General features: G+C 30.3%; 1 protein-coding gene across 2 annotated transcripts in view; it reads right to left on the reverse strand.

Moving 5' to 3' along the window:
- The window catches only part of LOC119832801 (UDP-glucosyltransferase 2), a 26,866-nt gene extending 5,411 nt beyond the window's left edge, over nucleotides 1-21,455 (reverse strand). Inside the window, exons 1-2 of one of the 2 annotated variants that reach the window (XM_038356565.1) lie at nucleotides 21,339-21,455; nucleotides 14,671-14,815 (exon numbers count right to left, since the gene is read on the reverse strand). In XM_038356565.1, the coding sequence (XP_038212493.1) occupies nucleotides 14,671-14,673 (3 nt within the window). In that variant the 5' untranslated portion in view covers nucleotides 14,674-14,815; nucleotides 21,339-21,455. The remainder of the gene's footprint in view (nucleotides 1-14,670; nucleotides 14,816-21,338) is intronic. The other variant, XM_038356564.1, reaches the window with a different exon arrangement.
- Nucleotides 21,456-22,621: the final 1,166 nt, after the last annotated feature.

Below are 22,621 nucleotides of genomic sequence, written 5' to 3' on the forward strand. Positions count from 1 at the left end.
AAAATAGCTTTCTTATGAAACCCGCAATTCAAATTTTATATATAAACGATAATACAGAAATTATATTTTCTTCATTTTTATTTTATTTATATTATTTTCACAGGTAATGGATCACAGTAATAACAAGGTGTTATTTAATGATTAATGGATAAACAATTTAAATAATAGTTTCAGGTAGCATACATTGTGATGAAAGACTTGTTACATCATAGACATTAGAAATATATTTACATTCCCACGAACGAAACATTATAATATTTCTTGAGGTGTAAAAACAACATAAATTCATCATTTCTTCGCCGATCGAATGTTACAGATTTAAATGTGGATAGAATAATTATTACGTTCCTGTGGACAGCAGCGATACACTCCGTGTATTATTATATATATTATTATTATATATTATCTCAGACTGTGTCACGGCAGAATATAATTTTCTTATATTTTAATTGAAGTTAAGCATTATATTTTATAATAGTGCTCCCGGCTTCGCCTGTGGTACGTTACATAAGCACGGTGAAAGAATTTTTGGAATCGGTCCTGTAGTTCCAGAGATTTATGCGTTTATATAAACAAATTTTTTAATATACGCACTAGAAGTACAGATAAAGACAGATGAAAAGTAGTGTTATACAAGTTTCACGAATTCACTTTGTCTGAACCTAAACATTTTGTATATTAATAACTACCTAGAACTCATAAATAATTCTTCATTGGAAAATGTAAAACATCTATCAACCACAAGGCTAACCATTTCACCACTAGATACACAGATAGACGTTAAGGAAGAAACAAATGTAATACGTTATATGAACCCCTAATTTTAATCTTGAAACTTAATTGCCACCTCGGTAGTCAGCCCTCTTAACAGTCATAAATTGTTTCCTAAAATCCTAATTCAACATTACCCCAAAATAAGAAAAAAATCCCAACAAGGCAGTCCATAATCTTGACCTTCATCCTATAATATGGTAATTTTTCTCAATTCGAAAGACGTGTTTACGGTTATTCCCAGGGTTACAAATGTTCCGTGAAAGCGTCCCATTTACACGATAAGTGAATGATAAATGACTTACAGGAAAGTGTCAAGTCAGTTAAAGTAAAGAGGATAAATAAAGATATTAACTTGTTATAGGGAGTGTAACAAATAAGACTATTTATCACTATAATACAATACATCCAAGATCGAAGATCCAAGTGCATCAGCTGATTTCATTGACCATTACAACTTATCTAAGTTAAATATAACCAACATAGCGCGTTTCATAGTCAAATCGAGGTAGCAAGTCAATAAATAATTTCTACAAAAACCACCGTCAAAATCGTGCTTGGTCAAACTCCAGGTGCTAAAATGGAACTTCTTACTTCTTTGGGAACGTCGGTGTACAAATAAATGATTCTTATTTTTCCCCTTATATCATTAGTTTTTATAAATTTGGTGCAATTTTAAACAAATTATACTCAAAAACCGATTTCATTTATTTCATTTCGCATTTTCTTTCCTGTCTTCTTTAATGTTCAGTTCATATATATACTTTTTATTTCAATAATAAAAGTTATTGGATGTGAAAAGCAATTTAAAACGAAGAAAAGGCAGTCCCTGCGGATTGCTCGAGGTGATTGCGTCGTGTATGTTTGTTTATTCAATTACTTTTTGTTTTATATTAGAAAATGAACATAAATCTTTTACGTGAAATAACCTTTAAATGAGCAGAATGTATTGAACGAATGACGAGTTATTTTCGTATATGTGTTATGTTCAAGCTGAAAATATTTTTCCTCTATCCTATGTTAAAAACAAATTTATTTTTTTTATTGCTAGTACTCTTATAGCCATCATTAAGGAACTTACAAACCCCATGCATCAATCCAATAAAAATGAAAATATCTTAATCTTGTAGTGAAATTCTGATCAGAATCGATTATCATTTTAATTATGTAGCTTTTAAAAAATTAATAAGGCTAATTAGGCTTACCTAACCCATCATATAATTAATGCCCATTTCACAACTCAACGTTTCGATGTGAAATCGATAGATTTAAATCATCCGAAAAATAATGTGACAAAGTGTTGAAGTATGTTGCGGATCATAATTTATTGACGGGATAGACTGTAATATAATATTATAAATAAATATAATTTTTTTTATTTAATTTGTTGCGATTGAAATGTAATTAAATCCGATTTATTTTTAATTCTAGAATTATCTGTTCATTTAAAATGAACTCGGTACAGAGCTATAATCATTTTATAATCTGGGGTAATGATGTCAGAAATATTCTGCGACGGTGCGGTTAAACGTCACCAAGGCCAACGTAATCAAAAGTTATAGTATGTGAAGGCGGCAAAATGCCAACTCTAGAGGACTGATTGATTTTGTATCTTGTAGCTCTGCGTTCCTATTGTTTTATAGTTTGTTTTTATAAAGGAACATTCTATTTTCTATAGATATTTGTATTCTACTATATGGAGGGGTTTATTGTTTACACTAAACAAACTAATATTATATATAAAAAAGCAAATAAACCGCTTAAAATATAGAGAACGCAAACAGTTTTTTACAAAATTTTGTTGATATCTGACCTGCGTGGACGAGATGATTTATATCTTACTTTTTAATATTTATTGCCTTTGACAAATAAAAATGCTTCTAAAAATCAAACATCATAAACTTTACAAGTGTACCTACAAACATATAAAATCTACGCAATCCTATTGTTTTAGCTTTTAGTTTATTCAGTGCCGTGGGAATGAAAACCGTTATTGACCTTCGTTCTTACATAAATATTTTTACATTAGCCTATCAAAATAGCATGTAAAATTATGTGCGTAATAGACAAAAATGCTTCCGTTTTCCTTTACTTTTCTGTACATTTCAATTCAACGGTCATAGAGGTCACAAACGTCAAATAGAATATTAGAAATTTAACCGTATTTATTTAAAAACGATCGTTATAAAAATTTTGCATAAAATTTAGTAAAATTTTGGATCGTGTTTCGTGGAAGAATCCTACATTTTACATTATTTATTTTCGCTTAAAAAAATAACTTTTTACAGGGCTTATTTTCATGAAAACCAAAACATTTGTAACCGACTCCCAAATAAGAAGAAGGTTTAATGATCGTGTGTATATAAACGTTTGTGTGTATCTTGTATTGTTCATGAATATTTTCGGTCATTATGTACCGATTAAAAAAATCTAATTCATAATTCGAAATGCTGGGTTAGACTTATCACCGAGTTAGGTTAGGTTCTGATGATCGAATCTTAAGGAAAACTAGGCCATAATGGTTTAAAATTTCACTTCAATTTAGTAACAATGCTATAATCTGGTATCATTGAACTGCTATGTTGATGGAGTCAGGAGGTGGTTCGTGGTATTACTTTTTTGTTAAAAACTGTTTATTATTATATTTTTAGTTTAAAATTTAAATGCAGTACAAAGCTAATACGAAGTGGTTGTTTCATATTAAATGTTTTACTTCTTTTGGACAGTTACATAAACCATCAAAACCTCAGAACGAGACAATTTAAGAAAAATACACCAGCAGTTTAAGTATTAAGGTCTTGGAAAGTTGCTAACCCCGGTTTAAGGGTTATAGAGTGAATAACATACGGAATCAACTTATTTTGGATAATGTTGATAGCCTTGTATAGTATAAGAGACAGTGACATTTTACAGAGGTCTTATTTAATTATTAATACTTAATAACATTGCTTTGTTTATGCATTGATATCGAACAGTTTAATAAGTTATATTATGGTAATTGTTTAAGCTTTTAACTTTTGTACCTTTTGTTCAATAAGCTTTATTCATTCATATTATGACGTCATGTTAAATAGTCTAAGAGTTTACATTTTCGAGATAATATACTTTTTTTAGTTATATAAAAACATTTTAAGGGGACGTTGTTTTTTTTCTGTAGAAAGGTTTCATATTACGCCAGAAGAGCAGCTCTTGATTGAAATATAATACAGAGATGATACATTACGATAATCAAGAATATACACAAAAAAAAATTTTTCGTTCCTAAGTAAGATTTGTATGACCAAACATGGCACAGAAGAAAAGCTAATAGCTAAAAGCTTATACGTATATATATTCTCATTTCTATTCATCATCAGCCCATATATGTTCCCACTGCTGGGACACAGGCCTCCTATGAGGGTTCAGGCCATAATCCACCACGCTGGCCAAGTGCGGGTTGGCAGATGTCACATGTCGTCGAACTTTTAATTCTTGGACATGTCGGTTTCCTCACGATGTTTTCCTTCACCGTCCCTGTTCGGGCTCATTTCTATATATGAGATTAAATATACACGTAAGATTAATTGAATAACAGATTCAATTATTTCCGCCACACTGATTGAAACGAAAATCAGTTAATCTATGCATTAATAAAATTAATGTTCTAGTTGTCCGTTTATTTCATTTCGAGTTGAAAATTAATTTTCCAGTAAGTTAATTTCTCTTGGGATCAGATAAATGAACGATGACCCCTTTTGACGTTCCTTAATTACAATAATCTTACATTTCAATCAGTTAATTGTTTATGGAGCGATTTTTCAGTACTTGGTCAAAATGACTGACAAATGCATTGTAAAATTGTCACCTCTAAATTGGCAAAGGTCGAGCAAGAATACATTTTTGAATTACATTTATAGAGCATTTCAAAGCTAGGTAACTATAAATTTATATTTATGTTAAATGAAATAATAATTATTGTTATAGAATTAATAACTTATATATTATCAACAGCAGTGTGTACCATTTTAATAAATAAATTAATTAATCTTTTTCACAACAACAGTTAAATTACAGTTTAAATTATTAGTTTAATGTTTATTTTTGAGACATAGATTATATCTGAGCGTAATCTTAAACCTCATATGAAATTATATTTGCAAATCATTTGAATTCATTATGATAAAACGGCCCAGTTAATTAAGAAAAACATTACCTAATATGTATATGGTTTTGGTATGCACATCAAAAAAACTAACCGCAAAATAAATAGCCACATCTTACGCTATAACGATAACAAGACTCTTATTGGAGCAGAAATATAAATTTTACAAAACCTTTATTTTTGCACGTTTATAATAATACTTACTGGCACATATGGATTGTTAGTTATTTACCGTTGCTACTGTCCGTCTGTCGGTCTATCTCTTATTTACGCCTGAACCATTGACCGAATTTACTTATGCTCTTCATTTCTGCGCTACCGTAAAAATGAGAATCAATTATGAGACATAACATCTTCAATACGTCACCAATCCAAACCTAGACAAAAGAAAAATACCTACGCATTCATATATACGTTCAGAAAATATGACAAACGTCAATTGGTAATCATAGTTCAATGGCATTAACACCTAACCGTCCGCCGGTCATTTTAAATGCGTAATTAGTAAGTCAAATTGTTATGCAAATTCTAAACGGCTAAATAAACTTCTGATAGCTTTCGTATTACCGAGCATGTTATTATTTGTATTATAAAATATATAAAGAAATGTTATTTAAGTTTTATGGCATTGAAATGCTTTATTAATATGATTTTTTAAAGATTCAAACCCTTAGACCCATGAAACCGAAAAAATGGAAATTCGATTGCTGAGCTGGGATCACGGGTGGCCGAGAGGCTAGGCGTTGCTACGGTTCGGTAAAAAGACGCGGGTTCGAAACCCGCTGCGTGATCAATTTTTTTCTATTCTTTGAAAAAATTCTCATATATAAATAAATTAAACTAAAGTTTATTGTTTTTAGTTGTTTATTTAATACGTCCTTGAATATATATAAATCAAATGTTTTAAAATATTTAAGTGTAAAATGAAAATTGTATACTATTTTTTATATTTCATTCATGCAAACTAAACATGTAATGCTTTGGGGTAAAACCTGTAAATTACTTGTTACTATATTAATAAATAAATAAATAAATAAATTGTCAACAAACTCAAAAACTGCTGAAAGGATTTTCAAGAATGGACGGAATGACGCATAGGGGAATAAAAATTAACACTATACGAAACCAGGGCTGGCAAAGTCTTTACCCTCGGTAACTACAAACGACCAAGATCAAACATAGTAAAGAAAACAAAGCAAAACATTATCTCTTCAAATTGTTTAAAAAAATATCCAAGAAAAAGCTACTTTTCTTAACACTTTTATTCAAAATAGGGAAGCGCATGACCACGATTTCGCATGATGGTAAGCTGACTCTTACTGGACAGAGACTGCATAATTATTTCCATTAAAACTAAAGTGTCGACTCATTATTTATATGCGCAGAAAACGAATACAATAAAAGCATCCTAGTCACCCCTGTAAAGGACATGAAGCATTCTACACAAATTTAAATAATAATTCAATAATCCTCGCTTGTGTATCTACTGTTTGTAAACATAATTATCATTTTAATAGCCTCGTGTTAGCTTACAATAGACGACATTATAACCATATTGGGTGGACCACCGTAATACACGTCCTATAGTTATGGCTTGTCACGTGTTGAATATTAACAAATTAACGTTCGGATTGTAAATTGAAAATCGAATCCGTAACTCTTTTTTTCTATTTCTTTTTTTTCCAACCTATTACTGTGTTTCGATAGATATAGATTAAAAAGCTCATTATATGAACTTTTTAATGGAGTGCAATGTACATATATTTTATGCCTACTAGCATTTCGTCCGCGCTGGCGTGATCAAAGGAAGTTCTCATAGGAATAAGGAGTTTCATTGTAGTAAAAACTTCTACACATTCTATATTCACTATTTACAACCATAAAAATCATACTATATTATTGCTACGTTGCGCCGCTAAGAAAGATAAATAAACTAACATTATAAAGAAATACACCGCCTCCTTGGTACAGTGGTTAACGCGTGAGCGTAGAACCGAGGGGTCCTGGGTTCGATTTCGGTCTGGCAGGACACAGAAGGCTGATCACCTACTTGTCCAGAAAAAACAATCGAACAGATGTATTACATCTGCCCCATACCCCAGTAGGGGACACGGGACTTCACTATAAAGAAATACAAAAATCGTTAATTTATGTATTAAACTAATGTAAAGGGAAAAAGTTTGTCAGTTTTTTTAATTATAGGGGGTAACCCCTGGATCTGCTGAACCGAATCAGAAAATTATTTTACAAATAGAGTTACATTATCTGTGAGTGTTTTATTTTGTACTTTGACACACCTATTCCATAACTATGTATGTAGAACGTATTAGGTAGTGTGCGCGAATTTTCGACACCACATATAAGAGCATAACCGACATAATCTGTTGCGTTATATTATGCAACACGATTGTTGCTATTAGGAAAAGATAACATATACGAAGCGTGCCCGTTTACCTTTCATTTCCGTTAGTGTGGTACAATTTATGAGCTTTTTAGTACAATTATAGTAAATAAATTGATATTTTTTTGTCGCTTTTGTTGGGAATATCATATGATTCAAATATCTCTACGATGTAGTTTGTGACCATCTATCATCTATATTAATATAATAAAGCTGAAGAGTTTGTTAGTTTGTTTGAACGCGCTAATCCCAGGAACTACTAGTCCAATTTGAAAAATAAAAAAAACCCTAGTGTGCATAACATAATAATCATATGTATTATAAAAGACTAAGCCCTTACAGTCGTTATTACTATATACTATTTTTTTATGGTAGAGCTGGCCGCCAAGCTTGCGGTCCGCCTGATGGTAAGCGATCTGCAAATGCGTTGGCTGCTTTAGACCATTAGGTCAAGGAAAAGGTTGAATTCCTCTGTTCTCTTAAGTCGGTTGAAACGCTTCAGCTAGTATTTTAAATTGATTGCTTCAAATTAAGGTTATAAGTACGACGTCCGAAGGAAACCGGTTAGATGGAATATTATGAACTTTACTTGGAAATTCCTATCGAAGAATAAATATTGGATGACAAGCTACATTGGCTTTAAATAGACACAGTTTGACAAAATTTAGAAGCCTTTTTTGGGTTTTTGAATATTTAAACAGGTTTTTTTTTAAGATATTATTGAAGATTTTAAATAAATAATTCATTGCTCTCTAAGTTTTTGCTAGTTTTATGGTATAAGGTGGTTAAATAATGTATACAGTACAAAAGATGGTTTACGCGTGATCAAAGAAAATTTAAAGTTCACACGTCGTGTTTTAATACCGCGCCATCTATCGGAATTAATAATTTCTGTATTTCATATCAGATCTCACCATGGGAATGAGATATATATAGATTATACTGCGGTAGAAATCAGCCTATGTCATTCTCTAGCCTTCTTACAATACCCAGAGCCTGGAATCATATCATAAACACGCTGTGCTGAGACGTGATAAAGGCACAAAAACACACTTTCGTATTTAGAATATTAGTAAGGATAGCAGACGTGGAAACTGGTTGAAGTGTTTAATAACTTTATTAAAAATTTAATAAATATTCGTAAAGTTTACCTTGTTAAATATAATATTTTCTTCTTGGACTGATAACCGGCCACACGTAAGTTCAATGATTTAAAATTTTCTACTCGTTTCATGATTAAAAGGTGAAGTCAGGGCTGTATTGCTTTAATGGCCCTTAAAATCCGCAATGAGCCATGATACTTGACACAATTCACAAAGAATGCAGTAATTATGTTAATTACGCGCCAAAAAACCTTCATGGCGGGAAAGAGAATTTTTAAATGCATATAGTATTCAGGAAGACAATCAATATAACTTTTAGTTAAGGACATAATATTATATACCTAAATATTTTGAACAGGCAAGTACGGATGGAGTATTATAACTATTAAAAAATAAAAACTTCAAACATACACTAAATTTAAATGTCACGACATAGCATTTATATAAAAATAACATAAAAATCGGCTCACCCGGTAAAAAGTTATTTGCAATAATATATAAAAGCATTTTCAAAGTATTTTCTTGTGTTTGATTCTACGCGAGTATCATACATTTAGAAATTAAAAACTTTTTAACGGATTTGAAATGGGATTTATTCATTATATTATTTACCCGACGTTTCGAACGCTTTACAGCGAGCGTGGTCACGCTAATAAAATCGTTAAAAAGCATAAATCAATCAATAATAAATTAATCATAAAATCCGTTAAAAAGCATTTTCAAAACTTAATACATATGAGGGAGACTAAGATTTTCTCTGAAATTGTTGTGACATTATAGCACATAATTTAAAAACAACTGATCGTAAAAATGTTTTAATAATTATTTTCTACAAATTGAATACAAAAAATAACATATTAAAGCAAAATAATGTATTCATACTGGGTTGTTGTCTCTGACAACTAAGCCTGAAGCTATATTTTTATAATGAAATGTTACAGCTTAAAACATTTAAATTTCTCAAAATTACAATTTAATACATTTTTCTCTTATTGTCACAAACACAAAAGTTGCCTGTAATTGTTATAAATATTGTAAATAAAATATAAGTCATTTTATTATTCAGTTGTTCTTTGAACGCTCTAATGTAACATTTTTTGTTGTATTTTTATTCAATGGAAATGTCTCATTTTTTATTTACCTAATTTGGAAAAAAATGATGCCTTCCAAATTAAAAAAAGAGTCATTATTTCTTAACGACTGCTTCTAATTCCATCAGTATTGATATACAAGAAACAAATGCACAATAATTCACTTTATCCAATTACAATACATGTGCAAAGCACAGACTGCACTTTCTTACCCACACTAACATAACAAAATAGTACAACCTGTATCAGTTGCCAGATTAGCTAGATACTAAACCTATAGATAAACTAATTCATATCCTCAAACTTAGTGTTAATAATCCGGAACAAATATTTGACTTCCACAAACTTTGGCTAATCTTAATACATACTTATAGTACATATATCGACATACTTATAGTATGTATATATATGTGTGATGTTCACGGTATTCATATTGTATGGTCCTTGAATTTACATTATTTGATGATCTTACGTGAGCGTAATGCCACGTGTATGTGTGAAAATGTTATGACTTCGAACAATGAAAATTATATTGACACTGCCGCAAAAATTTGAAACAAAGAAATTGAGAAAACATCAGTGACGCTAAGGTTCTGTACAAATAAGAAAAAAAAGAGCTAAAGAGCAACTGCAAAATAAATCACCAATCCAATTTATGACCGTGCCCACCGTTGCTTTACCATCATCTAAAAAATATCAGCTATCTAATTATCACAGTTCATGAGATACAGTCTGGTGGACGGACAGACTAACTGATAATCAAGTCTTCGTAATAGGTTCCTCGTTTTAACCTTCGGGTGCAAAACTCTTATAAACAGTATGGCGGAAATAAAAGATCAATTGCAATAAATAATGTTTAATAATTTGGTATATAAAAAAGATAAAAAAACAAATAATTGTATTGCAATTCGAGAACACAGTTCTTCTTCCAGTCTGTTTCCCGCCAAAATGTTATTCGTTAAACGATCTAATCATAAATGCAAAATAAATACCATTTGTTTGATTTTATTAATAATGTATAAAATTATGTTTAGTGAATGTTCTAAGAATTGTTTATTCTACAATGGAAAATGTTTTCAGAGTTTAACATGCAAATATGTTATTTTTATGTAAATGTATTTTATATAACTTTGTAACAATATAGGAGTGTTGTTGTTCATTCTGATCTAAAGTACGCACTGAGTATTGCGTATTTATTTATTGTAGTATTGTATATTTATTTATTTATTTCTTCATAATAACAGTAATTTACAGGTTTTACCTAAAACCATTACATTAAACATGCAATTTTTTGTTTTATACTGATTAAACTTCACAGCGGCGACACTTTTATCAAAACTCATTGCAATGATCATGAAACGAAATCTATCTCTATGACTCATTCTAGACGAAGGTTCAAAAATATATCTATGATCTTAAAAATTTAAGAATAACAAAGCCCACTATATCCCAAGCTTGATGATACTACAATCGTATTATTTTTACACGATTTGAATTTCATAAGAAAAACAAACATGACGATTGATGTTAAGGAAACAAATTACAATAATTTTAAAATAAACGTGAAATGTTTATTTACGTTTCTGACGTTGGAGAAAGTATGAACGATAATCTGGTTATTTCATTACCATATTTTAAAACATAAATTTAAGACAAACCTTGAATACGATTTCCATGAAACACATTTTGTAGTTATCATCCCCTACCTTCTAACTACCCTATCTCAGTTAATTTCAATTTTAGGAAAAAAAGTCATAGAAACATTTTTGTGTAAAATTTTACGCTCTACAAATTTTATTTAAAACTTTTTTTTCTAACACTTACGGTTTCGCCAAAATTTCAAAAAAACGACTTTATTTATTTTTTTTCACCCCTTCTCGGGGGTGAATTTAAAAAAAACTTGCACAGTTCGTTTTTAGATTCCTCAAAGTAAATTATATCAAAAATTCAAGTTTTAATCTCAAATTCGCATTTACCCTACCCATTTTCTTGGACTAAACGGAACAGTGCTATGCAAGTTATCGTGTCACTACGCGAGCGAAGCCGCCATAAAATAACAATATTTTGTCAATGATACATAACATAATACTATTCAAGCCTGTTCGTTGCTTTCCAATTTTAATTATTTATTCATTCTTTATAGTACATACCACCGGTAAAATAAAAAAAAAATAGAGCAAAAAATTGTCGGTATAAAAAATACAGCGTTCATCAATTTTTTATTTTTTATTTTATATTGATAAAGATAAACGCACGATAACTGATCTTTGCATAAAAAAGGAAAGATAAAGCATGATGCCATCAGTAACATCGCTTCTTTTCACAGCCACAACAAGGCGATCATTTCTATTGTTTCGCTGGCGACTGTCAGCCAAAGAAGTAAATTTGAGAGCTTAACGATCCACGCTACATAATTTGCTACATATGTTATAAGGTTCTCTTTAAACCACGCGATTTTTACGCGTTTTATATATTTTATGATCCTTGGAACCTATCCGTTGTTCACTCACTTTGTGTCTTTTTTAATCAAATAAATATTGTTAAAACACTGAAAACATAAATTGTCTTACTTGTTCTGATACTAATACAGAGTATATGGACGTAAGAATATTACTTAATACTAACGATACTAATCAGGATAAGATAAACTCATGAAATTATTTAGTTACTGATCCTTGATAAGTGTACAAAATTTGAATTAAATCTGTCCGTTTAAAGTGGGTCAAAATCAAGCAAGCGAGTCGGTTACATGTAACATGCAGGTGCACATTTAATAAAAGCATGTTAAAAAGAACTGTTACGTGGTTACATAGAGAAAAACTCTTCAAAATTATCTGTGATACTTTGTATGCAAATTACCACGATTCGGATTTTCATAATGTTCTGATTATGCATACAATGCGTTCTTAGCCTCAAATTACTGATGTTTATATTCTAAACGCCACAATTTCAGTAGTCCAAGTTCAAAGAGTATCTAATAAGTCTTCTTATGTTTTATGTCACTTTATTACGCAATAATATAAGTAATTAATAATGAATTTCATCCAAAAATGTAAACAAGGTCGCGCGCTAGTAAAATAGTACATTTTCCAATTGCAATATAGAAGAATATAAGATATATAAGTTTTATTATTATTCCCAAAACATATTGCAGAAAACGCATCATACATAAGCAGCCTAACCATTGTTTGAAACCCGACCATGACCGTCTAGATAGTGAGAGTAATTACACCACAGAACACTTTCCCTGCTTTATTGAAATCGAGCAAAATTACACCTTAAATTCAAAGGTAGAAGTCATAAAATACGTCATTGTAACATTACGTAAAGCTTTCATAAAGCACTGAAATTAGATCTCTAAAGGCTTAAGACAGGTTTGTGTTTTCCTTAATAACTTTTTTAAAATTTGCATAAAGATATGGATTTAATATTAACCGAAATAGTTATGTCATAATCACCTGACATTTATTAATACTTCTTGTATACAAAACGTGCTCGAGCATTTGTTTATTTTTAATTTATAACAATTCTCACAGACTATAAATTCTAACATCGAATTACAGTCATAAAATTTCAATTGTCAATTTATGATTGAATCATGAATACATCATTAGTCATGAAATATTAGCATATTATTGTGATGAATAAACGTAATAAAAAGGTTTGATATTTTTTTTTTCCTGTAATTATCATAGAGCAAATATATTTTATAAATCAATTTTAAGGTTCGAATTTAAGTAATTATGTAGTATTTAAAAGTTAACGTGAACATGGCGCTTTAAATAAAATTATTTCACATTATATTTTATGCTAAAAAATACGAAAAGTTCAGGTAACGGAATAAATGCGGGCACAAAAAAAGAATGAAGTTGTCGGTTGTCTGGAAGAAATCGCTGTTTAGCGATAAGACCGCCATTTGTAATAATGTCACCTAGAATAAGTCTCAATTTGTAATTTTTCCAGAGCAATAAAGTATAATAAATAAATAAATAAATAAAAATAAATAAAACCTGCCTCATATTGCAACCATAAAATTAGAGTAAGTTGTAATAATATTACTATTGTTATACAACATCTTATATGATAAAAAGAATGGCCATATTCATTGCATAAGCTATTCCACGCGCGCTCTTTCCTGCTCTATGGTTGAACTACGGAAATGTGGGGTTCTGCTCGCTTAGTCTATGGCATTATGCATAATTTCATAGACAATAATATTTCGTAGCCCATTTTCGTGTTTTCCGTGACAAAAACATTCTAAATATGGGCAAGTAAAGCACCTATTGTTGTCGCATAATATCGGCAGGATTAATGAGCAATTATCGTTTTATAATAAGGAAATCTGTCATTAAATTTTAAAATGTCCTCTACCAAGGATAAACACGACATAAATACAAGATACAACTGTCATAGGAAAAATACATGCAAATTATTAAATCCCGATTTTTATTATAAAGTATATAATGCGTCCATATTTTATTCAATTGCGGTTCCAATTTTCTAAAAATTTTAACAATATACTCATAGTTAGTTTACTTCGCATTAAGAATCGACAAAATTAAAGTATCTATTAGCCTATTTTTAATACATAGCTTCAGAATATATACTTAATTGATAATTTGTTGAAAATATAATACTGCATATTCCTTTTAAAGATATACCTTGATATTTAATGGACAATAATTTTGATTCTTTGTGAAATTATTCTCCAAGCGACATTGCAATTTAATATTGTTTTATTTTTAAGTCCCATTAAAAGATTTTTAGTAAGTATTCTAATTTTTGAGCGAGGATATGTACGCATGTATGTTTGCAGCCCTGTGTACTGCGTCCGGCTGATGATATTATAAATGTGTGCGTGCGTTATTCCAACTCTTGTTGTTCCCAAGTTCTAAATGTCCGGGTTATTTTTACATAAGTATATTACCACAGCACATTTCACTAATGGCAATGTCATTGATATTTAAATAAATATATATTATGCAATTCTTACTCTATAAACCTTTTTAGAAATTTTAACCAATCAAATATTAATTAGTTACATTCTTAAAAGAAATAACATCTCCATCAAATATTAATTGATTACTTATTTAAACAAATATTTTCAAAAAAACTAGACAAACCACTTTTCTTATTTGAACGATTAGTCTAAATATGACATACCATTTTCAAACTTGAAGCACAAAACTAAATTGTCACTAAACACTTCACTAAAGCACTAAGTACGTTTGAATTCACTAAAAAGTATTCACTCCACAGTGGAACGAAATAAAACCGATTGCTGCACTTCCTTCGTCACTGCTTTCGTCTGCAAAAAAAAATATGATTTAGTGAAAGTGACAGTCGTTTGTGATGTTTTTACATCGAAACTATTTCGACAGCGTTTTGGCGCCAACTCTGGGCGAATTATTTTTGCAGTTTAAGCACGCTTTCTAGATGTTTTATTTTCGTAATTAATTAGAAATTGTTACGGAATAGTTTAATTTTGTATTAATTAGTATAAACCGAGGTATCAGAAATCCAAACAATTAAAATTTTTCTTTTAATTTCATGAATTTAATGAAAAGCACTTTCAAGGTGTTATATTTGTAACTAGCGGTCTGCCCCGGCATCTCACGTGGTTGTTTTTTTTTCTCTCCATAAGAACCTTTCTCGTGTCTTAACGAAAATGTAAAAAAAACTTTCCCCATTTATTTTAAATATTAATTCTTTCTCGAGTTTTACGCTTAGCATCACATTTGTTGTTTCATTTAGGTATACATATTATGTCTATGTTTCACTATTTAAAGAATTATTATACTAGCAGTAATTTATAGGTATAGTAATCCCTATAAGAGCATTATCAAGTTTCCTGCATCTTATATCAAATTGGTCCGATGAGATTATGTTGATGGAGTTTGATTCGTTCGGTAGAGTTAAAAATTATTATACGAATATTGCACGCTTGTGTTTCAATCGTGCAATCTTCGTATAATAATTTTTAACGAGTGTAGCAAGCACATGGCAAATTTCCACTTCATACGTCCTCACGTAATTACATAATTGATTAAGCAAACTCCATCGGATTATACTGCATTTGTTGTGTAATCTCTTGTACGAAATTTTAATCTGTATTGAACATATTTTTAAAAAAGCTCTATAATATAATGTTATAATTTCTGATTTAATAAAGCTATTATTCGGATTTATAATTTATTATTGTTTATGTTGCAGTTAAAACTATTCGAAAATTAAAAATACATATTTCAATCCAAAAATTTAATGTGACCCATGACTGCATAAGCTTAATTTTATATTTTGCATAGTAAAACTTTGCAACTTTAAAAATTCTTATTTCATTAAATTCTTCAAAAAACAAAGCCATTAAAAGGAAAGGCCTATATTTCCAAAACAAACGCAATCCATAATAAATTGTAAATACAAGTATATAAAAGAAAACTGAAAACTCCATTCGAGCAAATTGGCTTTAAGCGTTGTCCACCAGACAGTTAGCGTATATTATATAAAATATCATCATAATAGTAACCATAAGTACTAAGATAAATATTGTCTTGTTCTAAAACTTAAGCTGCTTATACATACAACATAAACACTTGGTTTGCTTATAATTTCGTAAACTAGGTTAATATTAACAAAACAAATGCATATTGATATCGTCCTCTAATGTTATAAAGGGGAACGATTGATTTGTTGTATGACTTAACACAATAAATACCAAAATTCATTAATTTATAATAACACCATACAAGATCCAAAAAAAATATATTACCACTAGAAACTTATTTCTTACCACGTAACATAGGTTATTTAGTTAAAAGTAGTGCAATGAGCATGACTCTGTAAATACGTTAATGTTATCGCAATGGCATAATAATTCATACAATCAATGGTAAATGTTGTCTGGCACTAGCAATCGCCAATCATCGAACACAAACTTGTGTGCCGTCAAAATTGTGAAAGGTCGCGGTAACGAAGTGTAAACAGCGCAACCCGCGTGACACACTGACACAGCTTTCGATTACGTATTCTATCCACATGCTGTCCACATATGTTCTGTGGACTGCGATGACCAGGAAATTAAGGGCCGCGATGTTTTTAGTTCACAGGTAAAAGGTTATTATAATCTAAGTTCGCTCCGCTCATGTAGTCAAAGGAAAAGTAGACAGTTCCGTTTTTCCCACATAGTTCTCGTTCGTGGAATATCCGAGATATGAACTATCGTATATCCTTTCGCGGTTCTCAACCTATCTCTTTACAAAATTTCATCCAAATCAGATCTGTGGTTTTAATGAAGAAGACAAGTTGTTACTTTCGGATTAATAGTATTTGTAGAGATAATATTTAATTCAAAGGTTTATTCTTGAATGAACTAATAAACCGGGTCAATTTCAATAATAAGGTAATGAAGAAAGAAAAAAAAAACATCTTTAAAAACAAGCGTACTTAGAAGGTAGACTTTTATTATTGTAGAGAATATATTACGGTAGACTTACTACTAGACTACGGATTAAACTAAATATTAAGATTGAGATTTAGCCAGTATTAAGTATATTAGTGTTTCAATAAGATGCTCAAAGACACAAAACTAGCCACAGCGCGACAATCTTTTAACATTTCAAATATTTAAGAAATGTCTGTTTTTAACTTCTTTCTTGCATTTCATCTCTTTATCCTTCAAATGATCCCAGGATGGGTTTTTATGAATTACGTTTTTAAATATTTAAAGTGAATATGTTATCTGCAAAATGAAACTAGAAGACTCAGCAAACGTTGAGTCTTCAAAAAAAAATAAAAAATAATATAAAAATTCGTCGAACCCTTTCGAACGGGTGTGACCAGAGTGCGAACAGAGATTTCACATAAAGTATTTAAAAGCAAGATCTCATTCTGGTAAGTAGATCATAGCTATCTACTCCGATACATAAGACATTAATTCTCAGAATGAACTGACGCAAGCAAATGATATTCGTGTGTGAAATATTTGTACCTAGAGCTTGTGCAAGCTTCAAAAGTCGCAAAACGAGCAAAAACATGCCTCAGCTGTTGGCATAATCTTAGCTAGAGATAATCTGAATTTGCGTTAACTTGTAACCCTTTATTATATACGACAGTTCATAATGAATTTCTTAAAGCGCTGACAAAAAGTTTTTGCAACAATGTTTGGATTTTAATGAACTGCTGAGCTGCCTTGCCAATTAATTAATTTTTAAACGCTTTCGTCACTGTGTCCTCGACTGTTTTAAGTTTTAAATAATTTTCAATCTGGATAGTACATATATCAATTTTTATTATGTGCCGCAATATCTCCTTATTATCTTATATCTCCATATGACTTGATGATGTTGACATAAAGTTTTTTTTTTCTATTTACAAAACTTATTAGAGTACACACACACACATTTTTTATCTGTGAATATAATGTATATTGTTTACGTATACTCTTTAGTACATTTCAGTTTATTTACTTCATAATTACACTATACAATAAACAAAATGCAAGATTTTTGTCCAGTTTAATATAATTAGAATGCTTAATAAGTAAAAAATACTGGCATATGAAACCGACAGTTGAGAGTAATTCGATTACTAAGATGCGATTTTGTGGGGCCGAGAAGTCATACAGTCAAGTCAGTCAGTCAAATTCTTTATTGCTAATAATAACATGAAAAAAAAAACAGTACAATAAGCATAGGGCTGCCTTATCGCTACGTAGCGATCTCTACAAGGTAACCCTTAGAATATTTTATTTATTCAATCCAGCTCTTAAAACTTCAATATATATTATTTAACGCATTCATTATGTACAAAATTTATTCAGTCAGTATCTTTACTATATATATCAATACATAAATTTGCATATATTACGGTAATATTAAATTAAAATAAATGAACACTGACAAACTCTATTATGCATATGTTCAATCGATTTTTAATATTTTCTCACGAAGTTACAACTATAATTAATGAAATATTGATGTCGTAACATCAATATAAGATTTAATAACAAACATATTGGCCAATCAACCTAATGGAAAACTTGATCCAGATTTGTTTCTATTGCAAAAGTAATAAAGAAAACAGATATTTGGGTCACTATATTCATCACAACAATAAAAAACTCTACGAAAACGCTTCTTTACATATTCACAGAGAGGACACGGTTTTTACCATACCCGAAACTACTAAAACTCGACCCTATTACTAAGACTTCGCTGTTCGTTTGTCTGTCTGTTTCTCTGTCTACCCGTATTTCCCACCGTATTTCACCAGGTTGTATCTCATGAACCATCTTCTAATATATAAAATTCTCGTGTCACAGTTTTCGTTGCCATACTCCTCCGAAATGGCTTGACCGATTTTGATGAAATTTTTTGTGCATATCCGGTGTCTATGAGAATCGGCCAACATCTATTTTTCATATCCCTAAATGATAAGAGTAAGGCAGAACAGCGTTTGCTGGATGCAGGTAGTAATATATAGAAATCATATATATTTATTGACGCCAGAACAAATGCTGGCACGATAATACGAGGACTATATTGCTGTTGCCCTTTTGCTTCTTAGTATGGAACTATTAGTATCGCGAGTCCAACTCGCGTATCTTTTCCTTATAACCAAGAATATCTCACTCTAAAAAGCCCTACACCCGCTGATAAAATGACGATGAAATCTAACAAAATCTGCGTATTATTCTCAAGTAATTATATAAATACTCGAACATTCACGTAACAAGCGATGGTGTAGCGAAACCAGTTTGTATACAAACATCAATTTCCTACTTTTTCCTAGGGTACTGGAGCGTTGGATTACGTAACTTTTATCTGTTTTATCTTCCTATATTTAGCTCATTACAATGTTGATTGCGATATCTAATATTGCATTGATTAGATATGTAATTGCTTTAATTATAACTATTTTAGTAACAAATACGAAAAATATATGCACCATACGTAGATACATTTAAACTTTTTAATTTTCTATACAACAGCAAAAGATTTAATTTGTGGAAAAATTACGTTATTAATTAATTTAAATTAAATAATAATATACAAATTATCACGTGACTATGACTAAATTTTCGGAAAAACATTAAAACTCTCCCATAAACACTTAAGAAAAAGCTCTTTTCTTTCAATTCTTTGTATATTATCATTCACTATGTCCTTGAAATAAGACAATAATATTTTTCAACATTTGGAATCCCTGAGTAACGTGTTAGTATAGTTAAAAAATATATGTATTTCTCAATCTCACTACTTTTATCTCGCAATCTAATCTTACCTCACTTGAAATTCGGCATTACACCATATAAAAAATAAAGTTCAAAACCATTTTATGAACCACTCAGAACAGCTTTTAAAACTTCCATTTGCGCGTAATCTGACCACAGACCAACAAGGTTACTTGCAAACTTAACAATATTGGTTATGTTTTGCCGATCATGTGAAATTATTAATTAACAATTTATTAAGTGACCCTGAGTCGATAACATATTTAAAACCATATTTTTGGATTTTCGAATTCAAGTCCTTAATTTGTCTACAATATGGCGTGGTGATGTTACTAAGTTCATATCTAGATATTTTGCTACATAAATCTAATCTAATATATAAAATTTTCGTGTCACAGCTTTCGTTGCCATACTCCTCTGAAACGGCTTGAGCGATTTTGATGAATTTTTTTGTGCTTATCCGGTATCTATGAGAATCGGCCAACACCTATTTTTCATCCCCCTAATAGTAGTTTTAAGCATGATAACATCCTATTCCATCAAAATCATTTAGTCAGTAAGTCGTCAACAAAATCAGTGCTCTTGACTCAGTGCAAGTAACAGGCCAAATTGTGACAGAAATTTACTAACTTATTTTTTCACATTTCACACTTTTTTATCCTTTGATATCCCTTTTTTGCTGTGTTTACAAAATTTTTATGTATTTCTACTTTTCTCCTCCAAAAACATTTAGTTTGTGATTCTATACCACGAATAATACTCACGTATATCTCATACTATTAATTCAATTAAATTAGGTATTTACATAATTCATGTTATCTTATGGTTTAAAAATTATACCAAATAATAACTGTAGATAACAGTTATATGCGATTAAAACGACGAAAATCTGTATTTTTTTTTTGTTTTTAATTATTAATGAGGGAATTGAATAAGATTAAATATTTTTAAACAATCCTAAAATCTGTTATGTACCGTGCCCTTAATTCAAAGAGTTTCACAAGTTAAAACTTAATGGAGTGTTGATTGCAAAACGAATAGGTTTTAAATTGAACCTAGATATTATGAAATACCTATCTAGTTAGTTCGCAGGCCATTGCTAGATTTTTACTTCACAATATTAAGTCACCGTTAAACTGTGGCTTGTTGTAATTTAATTGCTTTTTGTTGTATTTATAATTTCACAAATTATTGCGAATTTAGTCGTTCATCGAATAAAAATTTGACCAAAGGTATTTTGTGATAATAAATAACATTTGGCTTCAGATTCTTTTACAATAACGTGAAATTAATTAAAACTTGATTTTCATTATTTTAATAAATCGTTTAAATTTTATCAATATCATTCTCATCAATATCATCTTTTCCATACTTTCGCTTCTAAATTAAACAAAATATTATAAAATCCACAACAAAACGATGTATAAAATATGAAACTATTTAGAAATTAAAAACTTTTTATCGGATTTTAAACGCGATTTATTCATATTATTAACCCGACGTTTCGAACACTTTACAGCGAGCGTGGTCACGGGGAGAAACAAGAACTAACAAACACAACAAAATAATATGAAACTAATTAATCAAAAAAATAACTTACAAATAATAAAGGTATATCCATACACAAACCGTTAGTATTCAAATTCGTCAACTGCGCGTGCGCATACCGCGCTGTTCCGAAACCAACAACCCTACCACTTCCTTCTCTCACTTACCACCACATGTTTACCTGTTATTATATTACGGAATTGTATCGTATAGACTTGACCTTATGTGCGTTATACAAGATCGCGAAATTGTGTAAGGTTCATCTTCGAATACGATATGTAACATTTGGTTTAATAACTCAGATGTTGCTTTTTATCTCCGCTAAAATTATAAAGAGGAAACTTTGTATCTTTCTATGCTTGTAACGTTTTCACGCAAAAACCACAGGACCGATTTCAAAAGTTCTTTCGCCATTAGAAAACTGCAGCGTCATAGGGTATATGTACGACGGGCGAAGCCGGAGAACAGCTACGAAAATAAATGTTAGAAGTTTAATGATTAATCTAAGAAATTGTTTTATAAATTTTATCATTTCTCCCGTGGCTTCGCACTTATAGCCAAATTCATACGTGAATTGGGAGTGAGATGGTAAAATATTTCCCATCAATAAAAATAGTTTATATAACGCTCTAGCCCTAACTAGATAAAAATAATGTCATAAAACGATTTTATTTTTCCATTGAAAGAGATACAAACAATTATAATCTTAGTAAGAATGAAAGTAAACTTACATAATATCTTATACAGGGCTAATATTACGATGCATATTCCGCGGCCCGATACCCTTTAATAATACCAGCTGGTCCCGTAATCATCTCTGAGGTTTGAACAATCGTGTCGTATCAATCGTATGCAAAATTTAACTAGTTTGTGTTTTATTGCACATCCTATTACGGGATAAAAGCGCTCGTATGGATACTGGATTTTGCAGCATAATTATAATTAGTTTTATCGTAATCTAATCATAAGTTTTTGCATGATGCTTAAATAAACAGACTCTAATATTATTAATTTTGTTTAGATAGTTCTATGACTCGTCCCTTATTCCCTTATATGTATTTATATTTATTATATGTAGCTGCTAGTCCTAGCTTAATTTTTTAAGACATTCAGATCTATTCAAATGCAAACTCATCCAATGAATGCAATTCTAAAAACAAGAAAAAATATAAAATCTTTTTCGGCGGGATTGTAATCATCTTTCTTCAGATCTTTCTTTTCAGGCTAGTAAACTACCACTTACGTACCCATCTTATCATTTCCTTGCTAGTTCATATAAAAATAATTATAGATATGTCTGGTGTGCATGCAGCGTGAAACGGAATTCCGCATTAC

The sequence above is a fragment of the Zerene cesonia genome, chromosome 16, assembly GCF_012273895.1.
Source record: "Zerene cesonia ecotype Mississippi chromosome 16, Zerene_cesonia_1.1, whole genome shotgun sequence".
Lineage (NCBI taxonomy): Eukaryota > Metazoa > Arthropoda > Insecta > Lepidoptera > Pieridae > Zerene > Zerene cesonia.